Source organism: Enoplosus armatus, chromosome 8 (assembly GCF_043641665.1).
Source record: "Enoplosus armatus isolate fEnoArm2 chromosome 8, fEnoArm2.hap1, whole genome shotgun sequence".
NCBI lineage: Eukaryota > Metazoa > Chordata > Actinopteri > Centrarchiformes > Enoplosidae > Enoplosus > Enoplosus armatus.
Window position 1 is genome coordinate 20,956,548 of NC_092187.1, and position 22,295 is coordinate 20,978,842.

The 22,295-nt window shown below is 39.7% G+C and overlaps 3 protein-coding genes across 3 annotated transcripts; all 3 read left to right on the forward strand.

Moving 5' to 3' along the window:
• The first annotated feature begins 1,527 nt into the window (after nucleotides 1–1,527).
• Nucleotides 1,528–9,470, forward strand: slc13a3 (solute carrier family 13 member 3). The gene is made up of 13 exons (XM_070910238.1): nucleotides 1,528–1,635; nucleotides 2,327–2,592; nucleotides 3,267–3,445; nucleotides 4,315–4,384; nucleotides 5,044–5,223; nucleotides 5,314–5,439; nucleotides 5,584–5,676; nucleotides 5,782–5,886; nucleotides 6,023–6,120; nucleotides 6,980–7,092; nucleotides 7,563–7,724; nucleotides 9,067–9,204; nucleotides 9,288–9,470. Exons 1-13 carry the CDS (start codon nucleotides 1,528–1,530, stop codon nucleotides 9,468–9,470), a joined length of 1,821 nt encoding a protein of 606 aa, XP_070766339.1.
• Nucleotides 9,471–11,989: 2,519 nt separating this feature from the next.
• On the forward strand, nucleotides 11,990–13,972 carry ocstamp (osteoclast stimulatory transmembrane protein). Its single transcript, XM_070909878.1, has 3 exons — nucleotides 11,990–12,027; nucleotides 12,498–13,512; nucleotides 13,619–13,972. The coding sequence occupies exons 1-3, from the start codon at nucleotides 11,990–11,992 to the stop codon at nucleotides 13,970–13,972; spliced, it is 1,407 nt and encodes a 468-aa protein (XP_070765979.1).
• Nucleotides 13,973–17,895: 3,923 nt separating this feature from the next.
• On the forward strand, nucleotides 17,896–19,792 carry LOC139288959 (thyrotropin-releasing hormone receptor-like). The gene is made up of 2 exons (XM_070910430.1): nucleotides 17,896–18,672; nucleotides 19,397–19,792. Exons 1-2 carry the CDS (start codon nucleotides 17,896–17,898, stop codon nucleotides 19,790–19,792), a joined length of 1,173 nt encoding a protein of 390 aa, XP_070766531.1.
• Nucleotides 19,793–22,295: the final 2,503 nt, after the last annotated feature.

Below are 22,295 nucleotides of genomic sequence, written 5' to 3' on the forward strand. Positions count from 1 at the left end.
GTCTGCAGGAATTTTTAAACGTTGGTGTTTTGACCCCAAAGATAAGAAGCAAAGGCTAGACAGTTAATAATGTCTCAGTCACTTTAGAGCCTTTAATCCTTTTACCAGCACTGTTGTTTGTTTGGTCATTAGGGTGTTAATGTACAGAGGACTCAAAGGCCTTCAAAGGCTAAATCCTCAGCTCAAAACAATGCATCTTTTGCATGCACAGTGGAAGTCATCTGTGGCTTTCATTTGTATCCTGTGGTGGGATTCCTGAAAGTGCATCCGTTTTAAATGATAAATAGAAGCTCTGGAGGTTTCCAGGATGACCTCTCTCTCTCTCTTTATGTCTCTTTTATGGAAACTATTTACATGTGATTGAATTTGAGATATTATTTAGAAAATGTTTTATACATTCAATTGTATCATCAAAAAGCATTTTTGACATTTCAATTTAATTTCCATATTCTTAAGAACTAGTCACAAAGTATGCATGTACTGTATGTATGAAACTTTGTGATAAATAAAGATAATTATATCACTGTGTTTTTTCTGACATTTATTAGGTGTTTTCATCGGAAACACAGTCAGGTAAATCCAGGGTGTTGTGGATGATAATGATTCAGCAAAGCCACATTTAAGCACTTTAACAGGTAACTTCTGGCCAAAGGCTGCATCCAGATTGAAGTGTATAGGAAGTACTTTCTTGTGTTTAAATGCAAGAAAGCAACAACTATTGGATGGATTGACATGGAATTATCCCAACATTTACCAGGTGGATTAGCCCCAAATTTGGGACAGACATTCATGGTCACCACAGAAATAACTTTGGTGACTCCGTAGCTTTTCATCTAGCGCCATCATCAGGTCAAAATTGTGACTTTAGTTTATGACCACATACCTGCAAAACACTCCCATCAGCTGTACTTTGTGTTTGATGCTAGTTAGCAAATGTTAGCATGCTAACAAGCTAAACTAAGGTGGTGAACATGGCAAACATTACCTGTTATGTTAGCATTGTCACTGTGAGAATACTAGCAAAGCTGTAGACTTTAGTCTTGTTATATGAGCCATAGTAAATGATTTCACTTATTCATCTTTTAAAAAAACGTTTCATGTTTTGCGACGTGTTTTATTTCTCGGGCTTTACACGCTTACACTTACACAGTCAATAAAAAGAGGTGTAATTAGAAAATTGTCCTTTCAGTTCACTTTAATGAACAAAGACCTGCGGATAGCCGAAAGTGCAAATGGAACCATTAAACATGTATAAATGTGCGAGCTGCACATATGCCATTCCCACCTCTCTAAAGATGCATCGCTCCTCTTGTCTATGTGGGAGAGGCCTACTGGTGAGTAACCTGACAGACAACTGACTGTTCCTCTTAACTATTTGCCACCACCCTACGAGGAGTTAAACTGTACCAAGGCCTGTAGTTAATCTTTTCTGTGCTCAGCCAGACGCTTCAAAGCGCTGCCTAACTGATTCCTCTCAGCCACTCTGGAGCTCCTTTTCCCTGAACGGAGCGAAACTTCACTCTGGAGATGAAAATATCTGTTGTGTCCAAGAAGCTGTGGAGCGTCCACAAACAGCTGGTTCTCCTGCTCGTTCCACTCGTGTTTCTGCCTTTACTTTTTACTCTGCCGGAAAAGGTGAGTGATTTTACACTATTTCATTTCACGTGTGCATCTTTCCAGGATTTTTTATGAATGAAGAATGAATCAAGTTAATTCATCACACAGAGGATAGACACGACTGTCCTGCCTGTTATGAATGTATGAAAAGAGTCTAAAATCAGACTAATTTGTTCAATCATGACAGTATTCATTTTCATTAATCACGAGAAATACTTACTAATCAGCATTAGTTTTCCAAGATTTGCGAAACAAATCAAATTCAAATGTTCATTGCTTGATTACATTGTACCATTAGATCAAGCAACTTTAAGAAATGTCTCAATTAGAGCTGAAACAATAAGTCAGTTAATCGATTAGACGATTGACAGAAAAATAATCAGCAACTATTTAGATAATCGATTAATTGTTTCTGTCATAGTCATTCTTTTTTATTATAAGCTGAATGTATAAGAGTTTTGGACTTTTGGTTGAACAAAACAAGACACATTTCATGGGCTAAACGATTAATCAATTAATGGAAAATATATAACCCTAACCCTAACGTAAATCATTGTTAGTTGCAGCCCTAGTTCCAGCCATCAAAGTAATAATTTGCAGTTGTGAAACCTGTAAAACACAATGAAGTATTTGATTTATCCCTGGAACATCTTTTTCTTGTTTTTGAAGTTGGCTGAATATGAACAACCACATGTTGCATATCTTTTAGGAGGGAAAATGTCTTTACGTGGTGGTGCTGATGGCGATGTTTTGGTGCACAGAGGCGCTTCCTCTGGCCGTGACTGCAATGCTTCCAGTCTGCCTCTTCCCAATACTGGGAATTCTTCCATCCAAGAAAGTCTGCCCTCAGTACTTCCTCGAAACAAATTTTCTCTTCCTCAGCGGCCTGGTGATGGCCTCGTCCATCGAGGAGTGGGGCCTGCATCGCAGAATAGCCCTGAAGGTTCTGACTATTGTCGGGGTAAAACCAGCATGGTGAGAAAACCTGACAAGGAACCCACTTAAAGGATAAGTCTGGTGATATTATATATTTTTCCTATTTTCAACAAATCAAAAAATTTTAAAACATACAAAGAATTGATCCTACTAACAGGTATTGTCTGTGTAGCCAAAGCCTGATATGTCTTATTCCTGTGTGCCATAGACCTCCTTTGTTGTCAAAAAAAAACTATTAAAAACACTTCACTTGGCAACATGTTCTTTTATTATGATGAAAACTGACATTTATTTTGACTTAATCCCACACACACCGCCCTGCTGCTGACAATACACTCAAGAGAACCCAATGTGTATTAATCCGCAGCTGAAAATAGTCCCCAACAAATACACTGTTTACTCCAGTTTGAGTAGCATTTGCTAAAAAATTGTTTATCCTTTTTAAAAAAAAGAAATGTGTATATTTGTGCCCCAAGATTTACATCTTCAGTCTTCGTGTGGTTGGGTCTGAGAGCCACAGACAGGGACAGGAAGTCGGAAAATGTTGAGAAACAGATTGTTGGTTTTGGACTTTTCATGGGATTTAATGACAAAAAAATATATAGGATATCATCAACCTTAACCTGTAAGTGAGAGCGCTCCTTATTCTAACAGCTTCCAAGTCAGCAATTAACGTTTCTCATTTGAGATTGTGGATTGAATTATTTTCCTAGGCTCATAATGGGAATGATGATGACGTCGTCCTTCCTGTCCATGTGGCTCAGTAACACCGCCACCACAGCCATGATGCTCCCTATTGCTAATGCCATCCTGGAGAGTCTATTTGGAGACCTGGAGACCCTGAAAGAGAAGTGCAAGACCACAGAAGATCCTGAGGGTGATATAATAAATGGTGCGTTGTATGTTGTATCCGTGAGATGGAGTATGACCTCTTCCACAGTGAAATTACTTCAAGCTGCTCTAAACAATGAATGAAATTACTATATATAATGTGAAAGGTGTAGTGATGAACCCACAGACAACTCCCTCAGTGCTGCAGAGCATTTTAGCATCTTTCAGCTCATTGTTTTGGTTTTACGGCTCGCAACTTTACTGTTTTGGTTCACTCTCACCGCCCCTTGTTGTGGTTTTCACCTTTTGGCAGTGGGCAGCTGTATTCAGCAAAAAAGCTCAGATTAACCTCCTGAACACCTTCTCAGCACCAAACAGACAGACAGACAAAGTTAAAGACTAGCTGGCGAACATAGTGGAGGATTTAGATGTTAAAGAGCCAGTTATTTTGCTCAGGAAAAGGTGGAGACCAAAAACAGAGCTAAAAGAGAGGAAATATTGGAATTCATCAGGTGGCCAGAAACACGACTAGACAATTAGCCATATCTACTTTATAAAGTGATTATATGTCGATGCTGCGTGTACAGTTTTTTCCGCTGACCCCAAATGGAAAAAAAACCCTCTATGTCAGAAAGTGTCCACACCTTAAGAAAATGTGTACACAGACAGCGAAGATGTAAGTTGTATTGTTTTAACCTTGTCTGTGTGAGCCTTTAATATGTAATCTAAGGTGTGAACTTTGTACAGTTTTTCCAATACACAGAGTCCTCAGATACAAAGTTAGTCAATATTTAAGAGGTAAGTGATTAATGATGCTGGATGGACTTTAAGTCATATATTAAATATATCAAAAGTAGACCCCCCCACCACCACCACCACCCTCATGTGCATGTGAAAGTGACACAAACTCTTTGATTCACTTTCTTTCAGGTCAGTCTACTGTAAAGCTGCATTCACTGCCCTCAGTACCCTCGGAAAAACAAATACTGTCAATAGATGGGTAAGAAAAACACTGAGATCATTTAGGACAAACCTCTACTTCCATCAACATGTAACTTAAATAGTGTTTTGATGGTATTGCTTATAAGAACAACACCAACATTTTGAGAAATATGCTTATTTGCTTTCTTTCCAACAGTTAGATGAGAAGATCAATACCACTCTCATGTCTGTATGGTAAATATGAAGCTACAGCCAGGAGACCGTTAGCTTAGCACAAAGGCTGGAAACATCTCAACTCTGTCCGAAGGTAACAAAATCCAAGAAATAGTCGCATAATATGGCGCATAACCTCCCGTAAAACTACAACTTGACGTTTTTACACTTTGTTTTTTGTACGGATTTAACAAACAAGATATAACGTGTTAACTAGTGAGCTTTGCTGGTAGGTGCATTTCGTTGGACAGAGCCAGGCAAGCTATTTCCCCTGTTCTCAGTCTTTGTGCTAAGCTAAGCTAACTGGCTGCTAACTTCATGTTTACTGTACAGACATGAGAGTGGTATCAATCTTCTCATCTGATGCAGTATATTATGAAGTATATTTCCCATTTTCCGGTGAACACAATCTCATGTTAAACTCTTTTGATGTAAACTCTGGTGGAGTTCATGTACTTATCCACTGTCCATTTAAGGTAATAATGTCTCTTAAAACCTCAAAAGGACGGATGGGATGGAGCAGAGTGACATGAGGACATCTGAGGAGATCCGATCGGAGTCGCAGTATCAGATGAAGGTGTGGAAAGGATTCTTGATCTGTATTCCTTATGCAGCCAGTATTGGAGGGACCGCCACGCTGACAGGCACCGCACCCAACCTCATCCTGATTGGACAGCTGAAAAGGTAACTTTTTATTTTGTGCAATAGTGAAAACTTTGCATCATAAAAACAATCCTTTTCCAGCAGTTTGACGACAATTTTTTTGCTCTACAGCTACTTTCCAGACTGCGACCTCATCAATTTTGGCTCTTGGTTTGCGTTCGCTTTCCCGCTCATGCTTCTCTTCCTGTTTTTGGGATGGATTTGGATTGCTTTTCTCTACGGGGGATTGAATACACGGTAATGTGGTGTCAGACATTTGCCTATACAATCATGTTAATATTATATTTGTACAATAAAATCTCTTTGTAAATATGGAGTACTGTTCATCTCTCATTTCCTTTTCTTGAAATATATCACAAGGTGTGTTTTTATGTTATTCAGATTGTGCTTCAAGACATACGACAGAAGAGCCCAGGCAGAGGCCAGAGCAAAGGCTCTAATAGAGGATGATTACAGAAAACTAGGGTCCATAAAGTGAGGACTCGTGTATGTCTTCAAATCTCGTGCAATACAGAGTGAAGGAGTGCGTTTTTATCACAGAGCCTTTTACTGACTTTTCCTTTATATGCTCAATTTCAGATTTGCAGAGGGAGCGATCTTTTTCTTCTTTGTACTGTTTGCTGTCCTCCTGTTCACAAGAGATCCCAAATTTGTCACTGGCTGGTCTGTGTTTTTCAAAAAAGGGTAAGAAAGGCACACTTGATGAAAACATAAGGTAGTTTGGTTGCTGTGATGCCTCTTCCTGTTTGGAAATGAACACAGATTCTACATGTCCTACATCTCTATCTCTTAATTATTCCCTCCTCTTGTTGTCCTGCAGGTACGTCTCAGACGCAGTCACTGGTGTGATCATTGTGTCTATATTGTTCTTCTTCCCCTCGCAGAAACCTTCTCTGAGCTGGTGGTTCGACCCTCAAGGTCAGTGAGCTCTTAAACAGCACGCCAATTAACGTTTAATTTACTAGACATAGTACTCTGATGATCTAATCTAATCTATTATTTTAATGATACAATTTAAGTTATGATTATGGTCTAGTTATATTTTAAGTTTGATTAGATTTGTGCCGTAAAAAGGAAGAAAGTGAGCATTTCATCCATCAAATAGACATAACAAATGGAAGCAACCAGTTAGCAGCTTGTGGGGTTTCATCAGGACAAGTCAGTAGTCAATATTGATGATCAAATATTTGTGAAAGATTCAAAGACATTCAGTATGTGTCTCTAGCACAGCTATTGCAAAAAGCTGAAAATAAGCTGAGGAATGTTAATAATGTAGATTAGAGAGTCTGAGTAAATTTCCCGTCTGGAGCTGAAACTACAGTTTCTCTGTTTCTGTGATTAGAATAATCTCTCAAAACTATGTTGTCACACTTTGGGGTTTTCTTTGTGTAAGTGTGTAAGTTTGTGTTTGTGTAAGCATGCGCACAAACTGTACGCACGTGTTTTGTGTGTGTTGAAGACACGTGTCTGTGCGATTGTGTATATTATGTTCAGCTGGTCAAATAAACCACTGGACACGGAAAAATCACGGGGTTCCTTTGTCCCTCTCAATGTAGGTCAAATTTTAGAATAGAAGAAAATACAACTTCATGCTTAAGTGCAGTTTTGAAGTACTAATTTACAGGTTTAATTGAACTACATTAATCTCATGTTGTAGAACATGACATATCCTAAATATCATAAATATAAGATTAATAAATCATATTCTATTACATATAATATACAAATCTTGAATTGAAGTTCTTTATTGAGTGTTTCCCTCCATATTTTTCCTCAGCTTCAAACACTCCTTATGTCCCTCTCTTATCATGGAAGAAAGCCCAGGACTCTGTTCCCTGGAATATCATCCTGTTGCTCGGAGGCGGCTTTGCTATGGCTAAAGCTTGTGAGGTAAGCATGTTGGTACAAACCCTGCTCTGTAATTACAGCTATAACCTGGCGTAATGAAGCAAGGTTGAGTTTTTATGATCTCTGATGTTTCTTAGAGAATTACTTTGACACTGTGGAATATACACTTATTTGTCTTTCTTTCTTGCTGAAAGTTAGATGAGAGGATAGATCCCAATCTCATGCCTGCATGATAAAGATGAACCTACAGTCAGCAGCCGATTAACTTAGCTTAGCATAAAGACTGGAAACAGGGGTACAGCTAGCCTGGCTCTGTCCTTCCAGCTGAATGCAGGATTAGTGACTCTATATTGTAAAAGTTTACATGTCTTAAGTCTGCGTAATGAATGTATCTCTCCTCTCTCCTGTTCACTCTGTGCTACTCTGCTCTGTTTGGTTCTGTTCTCCACTTTGCTTTATTATGTTGTGATCTGATCTTTGACCCTTAACCCCGATCTTGTGGTGTTTGGCAGGAGTCTGGGCTCGCCTCCTGGATCGGAGGCCACCTCCAGCCTTTGGCCGAGGTCCCTCCCGCTGCAGCTGTGATGTTGATCACTGCTTTCCTGGCCTGTTTCACTGAATTCGCCAGCAACACTGCCACAATTATTATATTTTTACCCGTCATTGCTGAACTGGTAAGACTGGTCATCGACTTAAAGATATATAGGTTTTTTAGCTTGTTCCTGTTGACGAAATGACCAAACCTACACTGTAAGACTTATAATGTTTCACACAGAGGTTCAAAGTCCTCTGAAGTTAAGCAAGAAACTTCCTGTTTCCACGGTTGCATATTTTAAGAAAGGAGGAATTTTCAAATATATGTATTGTGTTAAATATTGCTAATTAAAGTGTATTATGAAATGACAATATAGCTGTAATGAACTTTGCAAGCCTTACAGTACACCAAAGGTTTCATATCCATATACAGTGCAGCTGATGAAGATGTGGTGGAAACTCATGAACTGGACAGGGAGCAGCATTAGTTGCTGACCTCGTCCTTTATGTTAGCCAAAGGCTTAGTGGACTTGTTAAACTCTTGCAATAGATGTTCTCACATTTGTAGCCTGTTGGACATTAACTGCTGGTGTCAGTAATCATTATCTTGGGCTTTTGTACTTTGTAATAGCGCCTATACTGCAAACTCAGAGAATCGTTTACAGGATGTATAGGAGGTTTAGTGACTGTGTCCTGAGGTCTCATTTATACTAAAAACATACAACCACCCAGAAGTTCGATTAAAGGGTCAGTTCACCCATTTTACAAAAAACATTTTTAGTGATATGTAGCCATGCTCATACTTGTGGTGTGGTATCTGCCCAGGTTTTGAGATGATCACATTGTTTTATTTGCTCTGGCAGATCCGTCTGGTCCCCGCTCCCATTCGGACAGATTTCCAGCCAGTCGGGCCAATCACAACAGTTTAACTAATACGTTTGATAAGATGACTGTACAGGGGAGCCCCGCAGGGAGCATACAGAATGGATGCTAATAAGACAGTTTTCGAGACGGACAGTCAAGCCCATGTTATTCTGAAAGTCTAAATATGTCACATTTAAGAAGCAGGAGTTTAACCGTTTAACACCACTTTACAAAGAGCTTACCTCTGTAATACTTGGCCGTGCGGACGTGGATATTCTGGTCCGACTTGGAGAACCTTCTAGCATTGTTATTGTGTTATTGAGCTGACCTTAGCATTTCGCTCAAAGCACCGCTGTGCCTCAGAAAAGCCACACAGAGCAGCTGGCATGGCTAGAGCCTATTTGACAACAAAAAGTAACATCACAAACACGGCAGTTTCTTTATGATTCTTCATGCGGGTCAAGTTTTGTGTGTTTAAACAATGCATGCCCATATGAAATAAGTTTGCAATGACGGTGGAAAACTGTAGAATAAAAATGTCCAGCACAGAGTTTATGGGAATTATTTACATCCAGTTCTAAAAATGTGCTGGTCTTTGTTTTGTCTTTGTCTCTATAGGCTATTCATGTCTCAGTGAACCCTCTATATTTCATGATACCTGCAACAGTAGGATGCTCATATGCCTTCATGCTGCCAGTGTCCACGCCACCCAACTCCATCGCCTTCGCATCAGGACATCTCCTGGTCAAAGACATGGTAAGATCCTCACATGAGCACTTGATGCTAAAACATATCGATACCTTCCATCACTTCTCATGTGTTCTGCCCCGTTTCCTCAGGTGAAAACTGGCTTTGTCATGAACATCCTGGGTGTCCTCTCGGTCTCTCTGGCCATGAACACGTGGGGCGTTGCCATGTTTAACTTGAACACGTATCCAGAATGGGCTCACCCCATCAACAAGTCTGCTGTCATTACTGACATGCACTTCTCATCTGTCCAGTCACTCAATGCTACGCTGTGATCGCTCACCCAATCTCATGAGTGTCGAGGAAGTATCAGAAGATTGTATAAAGATTTAACACTAAACTGGGACAAACGTCAGTCTGTAGATGTCTACCCTTTCACTGAAATGTCAGAACGTTCTGGGAGCTTCAGCTGTTACCTGTTATGATGAATTGAATACGTTTATTCCACTCAAGTGTCTTTTTAGGCATTCAAAGGTCAAGATTTCATGCAGTCTGTTAGTTTTGGGACACCTGTGCCTCTCACCTCTGACACCTCACCTCAGAAGCTCTGAAGAGTTTTTTTTATATTTTTTGAAACTCCAGTAAAACTGCAGAGTGTGCTGAATGTATTGATGCTACTAGCCTGACCTCTGCTGGAAGAATGAGAGAGACCTCTGTGAATAATTCTTTTAAAATATATATTTTTGGTTAAAATCACTAAGAGATCGTGTTACTTGTTTCTGTATTAAATGGTGTATGTTTGGTTGCCAAAGCCATAGCACATAAACAATATTTTAAATCTTTTCTACATTAGAGTATGAATCCTGACAAATGAAAAATGTAAATGAATGTAAATTCACTGTTGTTACAAATAAATTTGAGTTTGTATTATGATAATTTAGTCGCATATGGTCTCTGTATTTGCCTGTAATGACGCACATAGCAGGTAATTTGTTAAAAGGAGGACCATGTTATCAGAGTATTTGCAACAGCTAAATTGTGTTTTAGTTTTTAATAGAAACCAACAACAAAATGTAAACCTCAAACCTCAGGTTTTGATTAGCTGTATCTGTATTGCTGCAGGTTTAGCACATATTTTTAACACATTTTGGCCTCTGCACATGCAAACAGATCAAGAGAGAGCACGCAGTTGTAAATTCCTTGCAATGTTTGTTTGGTGTAGTAAACTGTCTGAAGTCACGGGGCCCAACAATAATGGTTAACTTGTGCAAGGCTGTGGTGGTTACTGAGTGTCAGCAGGGTTGGTGCAAAAGGTCCTGTCGTGTCTGTCGCAAAACTATAAAATACCAAAACCCACAGACCAGGACAGGATGTACCCAATCATCTGCACAACACAACAACCTTTGGCAACACAGATTGGAACCAAAGATGATTTATATCTTTGCTTTTTCAAGATCCAAAGACAAACAGACAAATATTCAGTTGTTACTCATAATGAAAGAAATATAATTTTTTTTGTGTTGATCATAAATGGAACTATAATTTTACAATAAATCCCACTTCTCTCCAGTGACACTAAAGATTTCTTATTGTTGGTGTTTGTGTGTGTTGTGGAGAGAGTGTAAAAGAAATATATAGTGTCCTGTGAGGCTCTGTGTACGTGCCCTGCTATGCAGTGAGCTAAACACACTTTTAATAAAGGTTGAAGAGAGCGGATTGCCTTTGAAACTTTTACGGGAAGCAATTGTGTAACTGTGAAAACAGCGTTGGACAACGAATCCAATTATAGTGATTACAATAAAAGAGGCCGAAGACATTGTGAAACGAATTGGAACAGCAACAAGAAAACCAAATTCACAAAAGTATAGTGTAGCTGTTAACTGTCAAATCAGAATCATTGTCATTTGGAAGAAACAAAATACCACCAGTTGAAGACCAACATTAAGTCCCTGTAGGATGTACAACACAGTAATTCATCTGGTAAATGAACATAGAGTCCACAAAAGTAAAAGTAAAAAGAGTACAATACACAACAGTTAGCCCAACAGTAATTCAACAGTTACTTAGAATGCTATATTAGCAACACATTAGCACACAGCTAGTGGCTAGCTTGATTAGCACTTAGGCAGTAAGCCTTAGAAGTACTAAATAACAAATCAACAATCACAAAATAGCACCTACAGATAATGTTCCAATAAGGCTGTTTGGAGAGTAGATAAAAGAGGCCTGTCAATATTTGCTTAGTCATTGATCTGACAAAATGGTGGATGTAACAACGTCAGTTAAAGTGCTATAGAACTGCGCCAGGAGCGGTTGCCCCTAGCAACAGCATGTTCAACTGAAACCTGGATTTTGATATAAGAATACAAAGAAATAGATTTTTGGTAATTTGTTTGGTATATATTATATATATTATTTATTATTATACATGAAATAGGTACACAATATGACCGGGGATGTGAAGTAAAAGGGTTAAAAGGGAATTTTTCATTTAATCTCAACATTAATTCATATGAATTTTTTTTAATGAAGTGTGCAGGTAGGTTGAGTGAAACAAATACTACAAATTACATTCAATTCCCAAAACTTATGTCATTCTGAAACTGTACTAGGGTTAGTTAATGTGACCAGTGTCACATTGTGTGAGTGCGTGTGTGTGTGATTTCATCATCCATCTCCATATGATTTTGTGTCATGCACGGTTTACATAGAGAACAGCTGTCTTTTCATTTCCCATGTGGGAACTTGTAGGCGACCCACAAACACCAACATGACAGTGACTGTTCAGAGAAGTTCCCCTTTTCCCACACTTCCCACCCCTGTTTTTCCTTAAACTCATCATTTCATAGAGAGGATGAAGTTCATCACAGAGAATGTTATTACGCCTGTCAGGTAAGAACTGTTATTTATTTTTAATTATTGTTTTAATGAGCCTCAATGGTCCAATGATTGGATGTTACAAATTAAAATGATCTCTCTACCCATCTATCTACATAGTTTAATCTTGTAATGGCTATATAATGGTGTGTGGTTTATATATACGTTTCTTTACTCTTAAATATATCCATTATTGGCCTACATCACTGACAATTGCAGTATTTTTCTGTAAAATTACTGGAATTAAGAAAATGTTCAGGTAAATTACTCAGTTGTTGTGGTTTACAGTAATCAGTTGAATGTGAAAAAATATCATTTTGCGGAACTTTTTCTGAGTTTTTCATTTTGTGGAGTTAAGGAAATTAAAATTTGGTTTCTCAATAAGAGTCATATGAGATTTGTGGTTTTACAGAGAGTTACAAGCTATAACTACTTCTTGGTGAAGAATGAAAACAAGCGCATTTCGCAAATTTTTTTCTCCTCAGGAACAGAACTGGATCTTGCAGACAGGCTCTAAAGTCTGTCCTGCTTTATCTCTGGGATGTTTACTCTGTACCTGCACCTGCTGGCAGAGACATCCTGACCCTGCTGTCTCTCTGTTTCACACTCGCCATCATCACTGGCGGCCTGCTTCATCACTGGCTGTCAAAGACTCTGAAATACAACCATGACGCGTCCATTCAGACCGCCAGCATCTACAGTGTGGCCATGTTTCTGGTCTCGTTCCTGTGTCACCCTCTGCGCTGTGTGCTGACCATGATTCTGCCCACTGTCTGCACCAAACAGGGACGCAAACTCCTCATCTCAGCCTCTGTCATGATTTTAGTTTTCAACGTCGTCCCTAATATTGCAGTGAACGTAGGGGCGATCGCACGCATCCTGAAGTGCACCGCTGAGGGTTTCACGAAGACTTTATTAAACTCATCTGAGCCTCTGAACAAAGCAAAGCGAGACCTTGTTGAGGAAACCATCAAAGTGAAGAGGGAAGACTTGAGCATTGTCACAAACTTGAGGAAATTAGATCATTTCACACATGTTGATGTGTCAGAAGTCAAAAGCAGGTTCACTCAGATGATTGGGCAGATAGAGGTCAACTTCTCACATGCCAGAAACCTGCTAAACGAATACAAACTGCTGTCAAACCGGATCCTCGCTGCCATTTTTGTTGCTTTAGTAATCTTTGAATCTGCACGCTACTTGAAATCCTATCTGACATCTGTTCAGTTTGATAATGGCTACATCTCCAAAGAGCTCCTGCAAAAGGTGACTCATGCTGGCAACAAAAGGCCAGCTGAAAATAAAACATGTCCCACAAGCTGCAAAATAACAAGTCAGGAATGCACCTCTTGTTTCATAGCACTGGTTGTGGTAACATTATATTTCATTGCAATAACTTTAATAGTAGCTTTGGATCATGTTGTGTATCATATAGTTCAGGTGATCGTGCCGTGGTTACTGGATTTTCCTCCGACATCTGCCAGCATAAGTGTTGAATATAAGGTAAGACAGCACACGAACTGCAGCTCATTTTATTGTACCTGCAGTATTTGCTTCCTCACTTTCGGGGTTTTCATGTCTCTGCTCTTTTTCTTTAATCTCCTGATAGGTTCAGTGGTTCCCTCCTGCTTTTTGTATTATCCCACAATCCTGTGTCACACACGAGCTCACAAATTTCCACAGGGATTACAAATGGACCTTCAATCCCGAGCCATCGCTCTGTGATGCGACAACTTCAGCTCCGAACCTGGGAGTCACCCTCCTGCTGGGATGTCTCTGGCTGATGAGCTACTCTCTGGTGTTCCTCGAGGTTTACGCCAGACGGCTGCGCAGGAAAATCTCTGCATCCTTTTTCAGGGAGGAGGAGGAGAGGAGAATGGCCTACTTGCTGACGAAGATACAAGTGAAGCAGAATAAAAACGAGCAAAAAGAGACTATTTATGTTGAGGTTGTCCGTGGGTGAACTTTCACTGCACAGTGCTTGTCTCATTTTTTCTGTTTTTAGCCATGCTGTCAGCAAGGCTCTACTGATGTCGGCCTGTCAGTCCACCACTTTGGTCCAGACTGAAATATTTCCAGGTACTATTAGATGGATATCAGCCTATTGACCTTGGTTCACATTTAGGCTTTTAGTGACATGTCTCAACTATTGGATTGCCATGACATTCTGGCATTCAAAAGGTTTTACTTGTCCTCAGAAATCTCAACATTTAGTTGATGCATTGGCACAAAACTTAGCACAGAGATTCATGGTTCTTACATTATGTATCTTAATTACTTTAGTGATCCCCTGAAGATTTCCTCTAGCGGCATCATGAGGTTGATGAAATATTGGATGAACGGCCATGAAGTTTTCTACAAATATTCATGTTCCCCCCAGGATGAATTGTACTAACTTTGGTGATATCTTAACTTTTAATCTATTAGCATTTGTCACCATGCTAACACGCTAAACTAAGATGGTGAACGTGGTCAAGATTCCGAGCATGTTAGCATGCTGACGTTAGCATTTAGCTCAAAGCTCCGCTGTGCCTAACTACAGCCTCACAGAGCTGCCAGCATGGCTGAAGACTCTTAGTCTTGTTTTCTTTTTCATGTTTGTGTCTCAGCAATCAGTGTTTTTAGGCTGAGTTTCTGTTTTAATAAAACACAAACTGAAGATAGAGCATCCTGTGTATGAGTCAAGCGTCTACAAGCGTGTTACCTTTCAACAGCATCCTGTCAGGCACCCACACTTGAAGCTATTGTGGTTTTTATAGATGTACCACCCACCTGTTCAATGTGAAACTCACCATGCAACAGTTTTCTTTTTTCCACACAAAGGTCACAAACAACCAATTGTATATATTTCTGTAATGTGTGTGCAGCGTTGTTTTTCCATTTGTGTGGTTCAGTATAAACATATGTTATTTCTTGTGTTTTTTACCCTTCAGCCCCACTAGATGCCACTATGGTGCTTTGGACAGCTGAGGACAGAGAATAATAAAGTGCCTCCTGTCAGAAAATGAGCAGTGATAGATTGGATCTTACAATTTTATTGGCCTAGATAACTTTAATAGATTGAATGAATCTGTTTCATGCACACATCCAATAATTCACCAGCCTATTTCAACCAAGTGTGCCCTTACAAAAACTAAAATCACTTCCTTTCTCTGAAAAAGTCCTTTGCATTTCATCAGCAGGCTCCTGCTTAAATCTCCCATGAGGCTTCGGGAGTTTATTTTAAGACATCGTCCCAGAATATATATAGAATACCTCGTTATCGTCTATTTTTAATCTTGACTTTTTGTCCACATCACGATTGTCTCAAAATTCAGCAGCCTGTGTAAAGATGATGTTGTTGGTCCAGAAATGATAAACATATTCATGTATTTTCTGTTACTATTAATTCTCCCATCAGTGTGTTGCTCACTATGTGGGTGTGACAGCTCTGAGCTTATTCTCGTTGGAATTTCAGTGAACTGGAAGATTGATTATTGTTAAAACATGAATAAAAAAGTACCTCTGAACATCCAACATCCCATTTTATTTCTCTTTTAGTAGCTTAAAGGTTGGAAAGATTTACTTATTCTGCACTATCTGACACAACCATACTGTATATATTCTGTATCAGCTTGTTCCAGCTCTTCATTGAAGGTATATGAGAAATATTCTAGATATCTTATCATTTTATTTACATTTCCCTAAATTTCAGCCTGGTATGTTTGGTGCCATTTGGAAACTTTCACCACTAGAACGTAAAATAAATGTCTGTGGGATTGAATACATTTTGGATGCACAGCAGGCAGGAAGTGTGTGCATTGCTGAGGACGAGCACACTAATCATAATATTTGCTCAGACTCAGTAGAGGACAGACTTCTTAGCATGCAGCGGTTCAATCAGTCAATTACCTGGACAAAACCTGTTCTGCAGGATTATTTTCCCTTCTGTGAAGCTGTTATCTATTCATTAGAGGAAGGCTGGTGGACTGAACGTTCTGCGACTGAAAACTATTCTTCTATGAAAATGCAAGCATCTGTCATGCATTAGCATTCATACTGACAGTCTCGTCCACAGAAAGAGGTTTAAAGAGCTTTCCAAGCTCTAAGTGGTTGGTTAGAATCTGTTGCTTTGAGAAATATATTTTAATGTTACTTCAAGTTTCTTTTACTTCATTTCTTTAACAGTATCAGTGAAAGCTTTCTCCAACGTCACAGGAAATAGCAAGAATCTCAAACCTATGATGTTTGTCACAGTTTGTCCCTTGAGACTCCTGAATCCAAGAGAATCCAAAGCTGTTAATTCGCCCTTTCACGCAAGCTGAAGTGTTCACTAAATTATGTCTGCTAGTGGCAAAAAAAAGGTCTACCTCATAATTAGTGCCATTTCAGTTCAATGACCAATCACTGCAGTGGATGATGTGTTGAATTGCAGGCTACCTCCTCTGTTCTTAATAATTACAGGGTTTGGACACAGTGGTTGACATGACATTCTGGGCTTGGAGGTGGAATTGATTTTTTTAAGTTGGAGGCTGTACAAGGCAGTGTGTTGCAGTGTGGATGTAATGGTGTGTGATGTGGAAGAGAGGGAGGGGGGCACTGGGAACATGGCAAGGGAGAGCAAGAGAGAGAGAGAGAGAGAGAGAGAGAGAGAGAGAGAGAGAGACATATGTGGACGACCAGAGAAGGACTAAGCAGTCATCTGTGTTTCTTGGTTGAATGCATCTGAGCGCTGCAACCGTGCCAGAGTCAACGCTGCCTTCTGCAAATGATGGTAAGCTGCCCATTTTCTTTTCTTAAAAATATTTGTTACATATTTATTCACTCTCCCATACTTTTATTTTCTTTACCTGAATCAACAGTGAATAATTTAGCAATTTATTTCTGCTTTATTTCTCTGTAAAAACATGATTTGCTGTAGGGAAGGTTGTCTGACTTTTCTGGAAGAGCAGGGGATGGGTTTTTTTTTTTGTTTTAAATCTTTTCTCACCACAAATTTACATTTCAACCATCCCTTGTTAGATAATAAAAAAAAGGGATCAAACAGTTACAAATGACAGATTTACTGGGCGCAGTGGGTCATTAAGGTGCACTTTATCATTCGCAGAGGACAACAATTCTGTCACAGGGCTTAACTTTCCTCTTCACAGTCAACTAACTAATAGGACCAAAGCGTCAGTTATGAGAAACACAGAACACACATGGATCTTTATGGATGTTAGTGTTTGAATGTCATCTCTACCTGCAGTCGTTCCCCGCCTTCACTTTAGTCTGCATCATAACTTAAAGTTTAAAAAATGGTTTAAATGTGTCATATAATGTTGGCCTATATCAAGATTGAAGTCTAGCCTTTTATTTATTTATTTTTTTTTTTTTGGACACTTGGGGGCAGCAGAAACAAATTTCAAACACAGCACTGGTTTATTATCACCTTTTGAGTTGATATGGTAGCAAACAGTTGCTTATTTGCACATCCAGCAGTTACTGTGCAACATTAGCATTCATTTGGAGTCATGTTTCTGGCCACCTGGCGAATTTAAGTCCAATATTCACTCTCTTTTAGCTCTGTTTGGTCTCTACCAACTCCTGAGGGAAATATCTGGTTCTTTAGCTGCTAAATGCTCCACTATGTTCACCAGCTAGTCGCTGATTGTATCCGTCTGCTGTTTGGTGCTGAGCAGCAGGTAGCGTACAGTGAATTTTTAGATTTTTTCCCAGCAAATTTTAATAATGCTGGGGAGTGTCTTGCTTTTTCAAAAAGGGAAATATAAAAGTCAACCCCCCCCCTCCCCACCCCAATAATCTTCGTACAGTCCCTATCTATTTTCTCTCTCTGTTTCTGTTCTTAGGATTCTTGTTTTGTGCCCCTGGAGATCAACTGAATTGTGGCCACAGGACTTGAACATAATGGAGAACAACACAACCATCTTTCAGGATGTTGCTCAGGTTGTGAATCTGACAGAAATACCTATGAACCCTCTTGAAGAGCAGGTCATAACAATATTTTTGACAATGCTCATCTGTGTAGTTGGGATTGCTGGGAACATCATGGTGGTGCTGGTTGTGCTGCGCACTAAACACATGGTGACCCCGACTAACTGTTACCTTGTCAGTCTGGCTATCGCAGACCTCATCGTGCTCCTGGCTGCAGGGCTGCCTAATATCTCTGATGTCGTAGCCTTCTGGATATACGGATACACAGGATGCCTGTGTATAACTTATCTTCAGTACCTGGGCATCAACGTGTCGTCCTGCTCCATCACAGCCTTCACCATCGAACGATACATTGCTATTTGTCACTCTATAAAAGCACAATTCATATGCACCGTTTCCAGAGCCAAGAGGATCATAGCTGGAGTCTGGGTCTTTACCTCCCTCTACTGCATTATGTGGTTCTTCTTAGTGGACACAGATGAAACCGTCTACACCAACGGAGTGGTGGTCACTTGTGGCTACCGTGTCTCCAGGAGCCTCTACATGCCAATCTATTTCCTGGACTTCACTTTGTTCTACGTGATCCCCCTCACTGTGGCCACTGTGCTGTACGGGCTCATCGCAAGGATTTTGTTCATGAGCCCTCTGCCCTCGCATCTGAACGACAGAGCCGGAGGAGGGTCGGTTCACCAGGGTCACTCCAACAGCACTAACAAGACTAACAAGGGTGCGGTCTCTGCAAGGAAACAGGTACTGGAAAGGCTCGACGGACACACAGTTTAGAGTGAAAAGGAGAATAATTTAAAAATAAAAAATATTGAAATCTTATGATAATAACTATTGATAGGTTTGCAATTAAATGTTGCACAAACATACTCCTCTAGCGCCACCATGAGGCTCACATTTGTTATTTTGAGTGAAATGTCTCGACAACTATTTATAACCAAATATCTGCAAAACTAATGAAATTCCCATCAGCTTCAGCTCTACTTTCTGTTTAGTGCTAACTAGAAAATGTTAGCATGCAAACACACTAAACTAAGATGGTGAACATGGTAAATATCCCTCCTAAACATCAGCATGTTCTTTGGAGACCCCCACAGTTCCTGACGTCAGACTTTGGGGGCTGTGCACGACAATATCTATAATTTTCAAAAAAAAACAACCATCCGACATTCACACCCGCTTCACATTTCATTCTTTACTCAACCATTTCTCTCACTGAAGAAGTAAACAAACTCGTTCTTTTCTAGCATAACCTGGCCCTTAGCATCGCGTGAGCATGGTAGCATACTGACATTAGCATAACATAAGTCCGTAAGGTACAGCCACACACTTGCATAGTTGTAGAGTTGTTATTAGACAACTTCTACAACGTTGACATGAAAACGTGCCTGTTAAGATAATAATAATTATACTCTTCCTCCTTCTTGTCACTCTTGTTCCTCGTTTCCTTGCTCCTCTGTATCAACAGATAACAAAGATGCTGGCTGTGGTGGTCATCCTCTTCGCCGTGCTCTGGATGCCTTACCGAACACTGGTGGTGGTCAACTCCTTTATCGACCCGCCTTACCACAACACCTGGTTCCTGCTCCTCTGCCGGATGTGCATCTACACCAACAGTGCCATCAACCCCATCATTTACAACCTCATGTCTCAGAAGTTTCGCCTTGCGTTCAAAAAGCTCTGCAAGTGCAACTGGCAACACAAGGAGAAGGCAGCAGAGTACAACGTGCCGATGTACTACAGCGTGATGAAGGATTCGTCCCACGAGAGCAACGAGCTGGTCACAGAGCAGGAGGAGGTGAACGGCCAAACCACCAAGAGGTTCCACAAAACAGAGGTGGCAAGCACTTCAAGCATATCTTAATAAAGGGTTTGATGAGTTTGTTGGGTTCATTAGGACAGACTGTGTGTATGATAAATTATTTGTGAAAATCTTTCATTTTAATGTTTAAAATTGCCGTTATTTCCACCCGTTATTTAAAAATAGCATTTACTGACCCTGAGATCTGTAGATATTCTTCTTGTTTGCTGTGGTTGTAATTGTGGTGTAGTAGTTGTTGCACTTTTGCATCAGTATTGTAACTGTGTTGTAAATACAGTATGTGAGACCAGACTTTAATGTACTTCACACTGCTTAGTGGGACATAATGGCATCATAATGTGTGTCACCATTACATAATGTTTTTGGAAATATTGTACTCAACGTTTTAGTGCACACAAAAAAAAACATGTAGTAAGAATGACTGGGAAAGACGGACATGTATGTGGAATTTTGCCTTCAGACAATGTCCAAACTTTATGCTAACTAGTTTCATCTAGAACTGGTGCTGGTTGTGCGCAACACTGACCTAATCAAATTATCAGCATGATGTCTCTCTTGATAACAAGTGCACTTGTGCTTTTCATGTGCTCAGGCTGGAGAGCACTGTACCCTCAGATGTACCGCACTCTTCAACAGCACTGATGAACACACAGTCCAGTTTTTGTTCCTGTTTTTTAAACACTTATTTATACATGTATCTCATTACAACAAGACAATATCAACTGAACAGACAACAACAACAACAGAGAGACAACAGTTTTTTCATTGGTGAACCTCGTCTAGGTGGAGCCAAAGAACCACATTTCTTCAGAGGGCAAAGAAAGCTAATTGCTATACAATATGATTAGATAATCAAAATATAGATTACCATTTAATCTAAATATGTAATGGTAATTTGTGGTGTTGAGTGAAATGTCTCAACAACTTTTGGATGGATTGCAATAAAATTTGGTTCAGACAGCCCTCAGAATTGTAACGTTTCATCAGGCGCCATCATCTGGCAAAAGTGTTGTCCAAAACTTTGATTTATAACCAAATACCTGCAAAAATAATGACATTCCCATCAGCCTCAGCTGCACTTGGTGTTCAGTGATAATTAGCTAATATGCTGAACTAAGATGATGGTAAACAGCTGTAGGTTTGAATTTGGAAGGTCAGCTAGGCTAACAACCTCAACTACATAGTTTAAAGCCTCTACACAGCCGCGCTCCACCCACAGAGGTGTTCTCACTCATGTTATGTTAATATCAAGTGTTTTAAGTTAAGTTAGTAGCTAGAATGTTTTCCCTCATATATCAACTACCTCCTCTTTTACTCCTTGAATTTGTCACTGGATTTCCTGATCAAAAATCAAAACAACAACTATCCCTTAGACTTCCAGTGTGCCAAACTGAGAGGCAGGAGCTAATAACCATGGACGCTCTCATAGCAAACAAATCAGTTCCAAATCAAAACATTGGCCAAGTCAGAGACTGACTTTTCCGCTAGAGCCACGCAATGAATCTGACAGCAACTGCATTATGGGAAAAATATTGTGATGTTAATTGTTGCCAACAAGTTTGCTTTCTCCCTCGTCTTATTGCTGTCGGCCATGTTACCGCACGTCTCTGCATCTCAACATATACATCTCTCCAGACCCGTGTATAAATCCCCTTCATAATCTGTTTAATATATTTATGTCTTCTGTATGTTGTACACTTTTGAGCCAGAAGTCGATCTTGTGTTTTCAACGTGTTTTGTAAACAGGTTTTGTAGTTGTGAACTGTGGGATTAACAAATCCTTTTACGATTTGCTTTATTTATGCGGGTTTTGTGTGTGTTGAATTAAAATAAATCTTGACAGTATTCATCCAGTATTTCCTTTAGAAAATGTAGATTTACATAAACTGAATTGAAGCCGTAACTCTAATAGATGATTGCATACAGCATCAGTACTGGCCCTGAATAGGGAATAACAGATGGATCATTTCAAGGACGCACTTTTAATTCTCTTTTGTTCTGATTTGCATGAATTAGCCTGTATCGTGCCATGTTTGATTGAGCATATCACACCTTTGTTTGCTTGTTTTTCCAGTTTCCAGGTGCAGCTCTAAACTATTAAAAACTCAAGACTGCACCTTACACAACACATGACACTAAGAACATGTGAAGCAGGAGCTAAATGCAGCATGTTTGACGCCTGTAGAGTGAGATTACTGTTAATAACCAACGCTGTCAGTGTTTTCTAATGTGGGAGCCGTAGTCTCTGTCACGTCAAGAATAACGTATAAAGCAATTAAGTTCCTCTGGACGTTGTGCAGGCTGTACAGTGCTGATAAATTCCATATAAGGAGTTTTTATGATGAACGAGATGTAACAAGGGTCGGAGGAAAGAATCAATGAAGGCTGAAATACAATCTCACAGAGAGACCTCCAGCAAAACATGCTGCTAGTGGCTGCCGTCTATCTTTTTTCTTCTCAGTCTTAGGTGTAACAACATGGATCAATTATACACTTTTTTGAGGGGGGTCTTGTTTTGTTTTGTTTTATGTCAGATAGAAGAATA